At 34.5% G+C, this 7,089-nt stretch overlaps 1 protein-coding gene across 1 annotated transcript; it reads left to right on the top strand.

Moving 5' to 3' along the window:
* Positions 1–320: 320 nt before the first annotated feature.
* Positions 321–6,730, top strand: LOC21404006 (organic cation/carnitine transporter 4). The gene is made up of 2 exons (XM_010093979.2): positions 321–898; positions 5,409–6,730. The coding sequence occupies exons 1-2, from the start codon at positions 478–480 to the stop codon at positions 6,623–6,625; spliced, it is 1,638 nt and encodes a 545-aa protein (XP_010092281.1). The 5' UTR covers positions 321–477; the 3' UTR covers positions 6,626–6,730.
* The last annotated feature ends 359 nt before the right edge of the window (positions 6,731–7,089 follow it).

Below are 7,089 nucleotides of genomic sequence, written 5' to 3'. Positions count from 1 at the left end.
CGTAAAATTTGAATTTACATTTCTATCCCCTTACTCAACCATCTTGGTAACATTCAACACATATCAACGGCTCAAAAACGTTCCACGTGTCTAACTTCAAGCTTCAAACCCAACATAATAGGAGAGAAACCTTGTCACATGTGGATATGTACAAACTGAAGAGCTTAAGGAATATACCAGAGGAAAAAAAAAATACTACACGACACTTGAAACAATTTAAATTAAAATTTAATTTAATCTGACTTGAAATATTAATTCTTAATTAATCCGACGATTAAGAACAGAATCCTACTAAAAAGGTATATTTTTTTAGTAGCCCACCATATGGTTCTTTGAAAACTAAAGCGCCGACTATATGTATATATATATATATATAACCACCATGTGTCTCTCTAGTGAGAGAGATTCTGTCTTACAAACTTAATGGACCTCCTCTAGAGAGAGAGAGATTGCTCCCACAAATAAAAACATCCAAACATGCCTACAACAACATCACCGGACTCCGGTGACCACCGGTCACCTCTTCTCTCTCCGCCGACCAAGCCCGCCGGAGAGTCCGACCGGACTCAGAAGGTTTGCATCGACGACATGCTCCAAAACTACTGCGGCGAGTTCGGGCGGTGGCAGCTGCGGCACTTTGTGCTCACAAGCCTGGCGTGGGCCCTGGAGGCCTTCCACACCATGGTCATGATCTTCGCCGACCGCGAACCCGACTGGCGGTGCGTCGGGGGAACCGAGTGCGACCGGGCGGTCAAGACGGTCTGCGGGCTCGAACCGGGTTCGTGGGAGTGGACCGGCGGACCGGGGAGCTCGACCGTGGCCCAGTGGGGATTGGTTTGTGGTGAGAAGTATAAGGTTGGGTTGGTCCAAGCTTTGTTCTTCGGCGGCTGCATGATTGGTGAGTTACTCCAATTTTTTTTTATTTTTTATTATTTGATCCTCTTTAGTCGGCGATAATTTCTCTCATATTATTATTTTTTTATTCGAGATAAGATTTTCTTGTTTCTAAATCATAGTTATTGGATTTTAATAAAATGGACCATCTGAGTTTATGGAATAACTAGTTTGATAGCTAACATGAATGGGGTAGGATATTACATGAGCCTAGATTTGCTTCTTCTTTTTTTCCTTTTTTTTACATTTTCAAATAAAAAAGATTTTATATTTTTATTTTTTAAACTATTTCTAATGTATTAATGTGGTAAGTAGTATTGCATATAAGGAATATGAAATGCGTGAAGTAATGATAATTAGTTTACTTGAATAAAAAAAAAATTGTTTCTTGATCTGTCAGATCACGTCTATGTTTGTCTACCTGGACTTTTTCTGGTTTTAGTCATATTGTTTAGCTTTTTTGTTTTTTGTTTTTTGGTTTTTCCCGCAAATCATATTTGTTTATCTTGACTAGTACAGGGAAATGATTTGTTTTATTGTCTTAACTATAAATAATTGTCATAATTGGTGACAGTAGTATTCACGTGGATATCTATTCTAATTTTAAGAAAGGAAAACTTTATTCTTTTCACAATTCAATTTTTTTTAAGTGTCTTTATTCCTAAAAATTGGAGTTATTATTTGAGTTGTGGAAATTCTAACTCGTATATTTTGCTTACTATTTTTTTTTGAAATTTTTATGTGTTTAATGTAATGTGTAATTTTAAGGTTTCGTTCATTTTATCGATCCGAGTTTAGAATTCAAGTTTTATTATTATAAAAAACTTCCAGAAACAGTCATATTTAACTTTTTTATTACAGTAAAAAGCTCTCACAAAGTCACATCTCAACTCAAATTAAAAACTCGAATCAGTGAATTCAACGGCCCTAATTGTGTATATCTAGGATTAAGATATTAATTGATTATAATATATTTGTTAATTAAAAAATTGTTTCTTTGGTCAGATGTGCTTGTCTATCTTGACTTGTATGCGAAAAATGAAATCTTTGTTTCATTGTCTTTATTTCCATTAAGTTGATGAATCACTACCGTGGTTTAAATACATATAGACGATTAGTCCTAATAAGAAAGAAAACACAAAAACGGAAAGAAAACTTTAAAAAGACAATATTTCATCTTTGCCAAGCTTAACTTAAGAAATTTATAGCTAGGATTTGAATGCAAAACCTAATTATTAACTCTTAACAAAAGAAAAAAAAAAACACTTATATTTTTATTGAATTAATATGATTATGTGCTTGGTTTAACGGTCTATATTGAGGTTTAGAGTTTTTTTTTTTTCTTTATGGGAAGGTTTAGAGTGAATTCCAAAAAAGGTAATTACCAATTAATGAGCAACATAAATTCAGAAAATTGATAATCAAAAGGAAAATTTGGAAAATGTTTAATCACATTTAGTGGTACTAACATATATAATTTGAAATATAGTAAGCATAGGAGCGTTGCCTTTCTGGACATTTTTATTTTATTATTATTATTGTTATTATCATTATTATGGAGAACAGTTGGACAGTTGGATCCTTCACAACATAAAGCCTTTCTTGAACTTTCTGAGTTTTTCCTATTATTATACCTCTCCCGCTGAAGTTTTTACTGTTTATACATGCTCTTTAATTATTTTATTAATGAAAAAAGGAGTACATTCTTTTTATGTTAAAGCATTTCTGGAAAAAAGAAAAAAAATCAATATATCGCTAATAGGAAGAAAAAAAAATGTTCTTTTCCCTAACAATGCCCATATACATTTAAGTGGTTTGCACACTCACATGCATGGCCACCCTGTCTTTTCATTTGAATATAATTGCTTTGCTCGAATTTTATTGAACAATAAGTCCCGTTTAGTTCGCTGATTCGAGTTTTTAATTCGAAATGAGATGTGACTTTATGTGAGAGCTTTTTACTGTAGTAAAAAAGTTAGATGTGATTGTTTGTGAGAGCTTTTTACTGTAGCAAAACTCGAATTCTAAACTCGAATCAGCAAAATGAACGGGTTAATATGTCTCTCTAAATCTAAATTCCTTTTAATTTGTGGTCCAAAAATACTGTTGGCGTGTCAATATTATTGAAGATCATGTCATTTTCATAGTCACTACTACTACACTTTTCCATCTTGTGTCCTTGGTATTCCTTATTTGCGTTTTAATTTGTGTTCATTTTATTTATTTATTTTTTGGTGAATAAATTGCTTTCATTTTATAAGCTTGTGGGGAATCTTTTAACTGTATAATCCATGTTTATAGTTGTCTGATCTGGATTAGAAACTTGTCTATCTTGCATTATTTTTTTAATTTAATGTGATTTTTGATTAACTTAAATAGAAATTGACTCTACTAGTAGAAAGAATATTAATTCCAAAACGGAAAAGAAAAAAAAAAGAAAAAAAAAATAACAGATAAAGTTATAAAAGAAAACGTGTAGAATCATATTATCTTTGGAGGTTCATTTGGAGATCCTCAGTGAAGGAAGCGACAATAAGCGTGACTAAAGTGAGAAAATGTTCGACTGAATTATAAACTTTATAGGATGAGTACTAATTCCTTTATTTTCTGTTTGTCTCAATGTGTATATAAGTAGTTTTTGTATTTGTCGTTTTGCTCAAGTCTATCTGCAGAGAGATAAGTTCAAACCCTTTCTACTGCAATTTTAACATTCATTTATCGATAACAGTTTGATCCTCCTAAAACTCTTTTTTCCATCCGGACCAATCTGGTACTAGTAACATTTTTAGTTCGGTATTATAAATTATTAGTGCGTCTGTTAGACACTCAATTTATTTTAATCTAACACTCAATAGTTATAAATCAGTTAGTATTGATAACATCTACGTTTGGTTGGTAGATTCGTATCATGAGTTGAATCATGATTCGTAATTCGTTATAATATTTTCTCTCACAAAAAATACATGTAAACTGAGAATAGTTCTGAATCTATGAACCAAACGTCTACGGTGTATTTTGATATAGTAAAAAGTTTTAAAAAATAATCACATTTAATTTTTTTATTACAATAAAAATCTCTCACATAAAATCACATCTTTAACTCAAATTAAAAATTTAAATTAACGAACTAAATTATCACTGTCAGACTAGTTCGAGTGCGGATTGAAAACTGTGTGATCTTTTGGAGCTTTGCGCCAACCAAGATGACATAATGCTTATGGGCGGTAGTGTAAAAGGCGATACTAATGTGAAATTTAGAATTTGCCGAATAAAGACAAGTTGATAAAGACATTTTTTCGGTCGTATACATATGTTTAGAAGAAATCTCGACTTTTCTTTCTACTGTAGAAATTCCATTGTCGCGGAAATCAATAGAACCAACATGTAGCTTTTTGTGACATTATTATCAGGCTGTTTTCATTGACTAATTAATTATTTAATTAATAAAATTTATTGTTCCTTGTCTTTTTTTTTTATTTAATAAAATAAATTTTTTGTTCCTTCCTCTTCTTCTTTATTTTATTTTTATTTTTTTTATTTTTTATCGTTGTGTAACTTGTGCTCCTTGCTTTTGCTTGCGTCCTTTACACCTCGTGCCTTTCTTTCTATTTTTATCTTAATTTTTTTTTTCGTTTTTTTTTTTCTCTTGCTTGGACACATTATGCTCTAAGCAAAGCAATAATGAATTGCATCATATTATTATGATCTTGACCTTGTAATATTTTGTTTTTTCATGAAGTATGTATAAGTTTCCTTTGTGGTCCCTAGATACATTGAACATTGAAATTTGCATATGCATATGCATATTAAATTAAGAGTGCATTTATTGTGAAGAAAGTGGGAGCTGTGTTTTAATCATCTACGATAGAAGTAATTATGTCCGTAAATTTTTAATATAGATATGTATAGATTTAACCGTTAAAAAACTAATCCAACTATTAAAAATAATAGTTCTCATCGGTGGAAGAAAATAACCTCCCCTATCATAAAAATTCCCATAAACTAATGTTAAATTCTTCCTTTTTCCCTTTAAAAGCATAGACATGGGTGTTTACGTGTGTAGAGAGCTAGCTAGCCGCATGATTTACAATGCATTGAATTACAAATCAATACTGACAAACTTACATAAAAAGTGACAAAATACTTATATATATATATATGTATATATATACAAACAATATTTAACACAAAAGGTGATGAGGTTAAGTTAAACTTGCTAGTCATCAGCTTGGTATTTCAAATGCATCAATCTCTTTCTTAGATGCATGTTCCTCAATTGATTAGTACAGAGTTGGTTCAATTATCAAGTTAAATAGGAGCTATATATTTCCAATTGAGTATAAGTATTTTTGGGATAAACTCAATTAACATTTCAATTTGCAAAACTAAGTAATAAACATATTTATAATGTGGCTTAGTTAGTTCTTGATCAAATTCATAAGTAAGAATTACATTAATTTTTTGAGGAAAGTAAGAATTATATTAATATTTCTATCAAATTCCATTTTTTTCAGGCGCAGGAACATTTGGACACCTCTCAGACTCCTTCCTAGGGAGAAAAGGCTCCCTAACCGTAGTATGCATTCTCAACACCATCTTTGGTTGCCTAACGGCTCTCTCCCCAAACTACTGGATCTACGTCCTCCTCCGCCTCCTCACCGGCTTCAGCACTGGCGGGGTCGGCCTCTGCGCCTTCGTCCTTGCCACCGAGCCCGTGGGCCCCACAAAGCGCGGCATGTCCGGGATGTCCACCTTCTACTTCTTCTCAACCGGGATAGCCCTTCTCTCCCTCATTGCCTACCTCTTCCCCTCGTGGCGCGCCCTCTACATCGCCACATCGCTCCCTTCCCTCCTCTTCCTCCTCCTCGTCATCCCTTTTATCTCCGAATCGCCCCGGTGGTACCTCGTCCGGGGGCGACCCGAGGAGGCCATGAAAATCATGCGATCAATCACAGAATCAAACGGTAATTACGGCTTGCCGTACGGAGTAATCGTAGCCCTTGATGAGGACGCAAAATGTACTAGTACTACTACTACTACAACAACTTCTACCACTAATGATTTAAATGGTCAACATGACAAAAAGACGAAAGACACTGCCGTAAGTGGCTCTTTAGTCGACGTGATCCGATCCCCGGTAACCCAAATTCGCCTTTTCCTAGCCGTCGCCATAAACTTCTTGTGCTCCGTGGTTTACTACGGCCTAAGCCTAAATGTGGTAAACTTAGAAACCAACCTTTACATTAATGTCCTCCTCAACGCCGTCGCGGAGATGCCAGCCTTTACGATCACCGCGATCCTATTAGACAAGTACGGAAGGAAGCCCTTGGCCATTGGGACGTTGTGGTTCAGTGGCTTCTTCTGTTTGGTGGGAAGTCTTGTGGGGAATGATGGGGCTTGGAAAGTGGTGAGAATGGTGTGTGGGGTTTTGGGGATATTTGGCATGGCGGGCACTTACAACTTGCTCTTCATCTACACGGCGGAGCTGTTTCCGACGGTGGTGAGGAACGCAGCGTTGGGCTGCGCCACGCAGGCCGCGCAGATGGGCGCGATTTTGGCGCCGTTTGTTGTCGTTCTGGGGGGCGCGTTGCCGTTTGCGGTGTTTGCTTTGTGTGGGATACTGGCTGGGATTCATGCGTTTTATCTCCCTGAGACGCTGAATAGGCCTTTGTATGATACCATGGGTGGGATGGAGGATGGAGAGAAAGATCACGCACATGAATCTGTTTGAAGGTGTTATTATTTATTCTACATAGATTTATGTTAACTTCTCTTTTTGAAATAACATGCTTTCTCACTATAAAAAAAGTAAATGTGCTGCTTTCAGCACTTGGGAGACAACTGATTAAATTACATCTTAACCAAAATTGTAAAAGGAGTGAAAATAGTTGGAACGGCTTAACAAATAATCTATTATAATAATAAAAAAAAGGTAAAACAAATATTATTTTTAACACTTTGTTTGTTTCGCTAGTCCGAATCACAATTTAAGTTTTCGCTACCGTGTTTCTCTCACAAAAATTTAAATTAAATTTTTTTTCCTATAATATTTTCTTTAACATAAATTCATTTTTCAACTCGAGTTGAAAACTCAAACTAGCAAAACGAACAAGATTAATATAGAAGATTTTTGTGCATTTTTTTCAAATTGGCATTCACCTAACCCTGTAAGTGAGGTTAGATTCAGCTTTACAA

The sequence above is a fragment of the Morus notabilis genome, unplaced genomic scaffold, assembly GCF_000414095.1.
Source record: "Morus notabilis unplaced genomic scaffold, ASM41409v2 Scaffold634, whole genome shotgun sequence".
NCBI lineage: Eukaryota > Viridiplantae > Streptophyta > Magnoliopsida > Rosales > Moraceae > Morus > Morus notabilis.
Note: the sequence above shows the minus strand (reverse complement) of the source record. Positions and strands in the feature narration are given on the sequence as shown.

Bases quoted from the DNA above. Each gene is read 5' to 3' on its own strand.
- LOC21404006 (XM_010093979.2), top strand. From the start codon at position 478: ATGCCTACAACAACATCACCGGACTCCGGTGACCACCGGTCACCTCTT. The intron at 899-5,408 runs GTGAGTTACTCC...CATTTTTTTCAG, and splicing joins CTTCGGCGGCTGCATGATTG to GCGCAGGAACATTTGGACAC.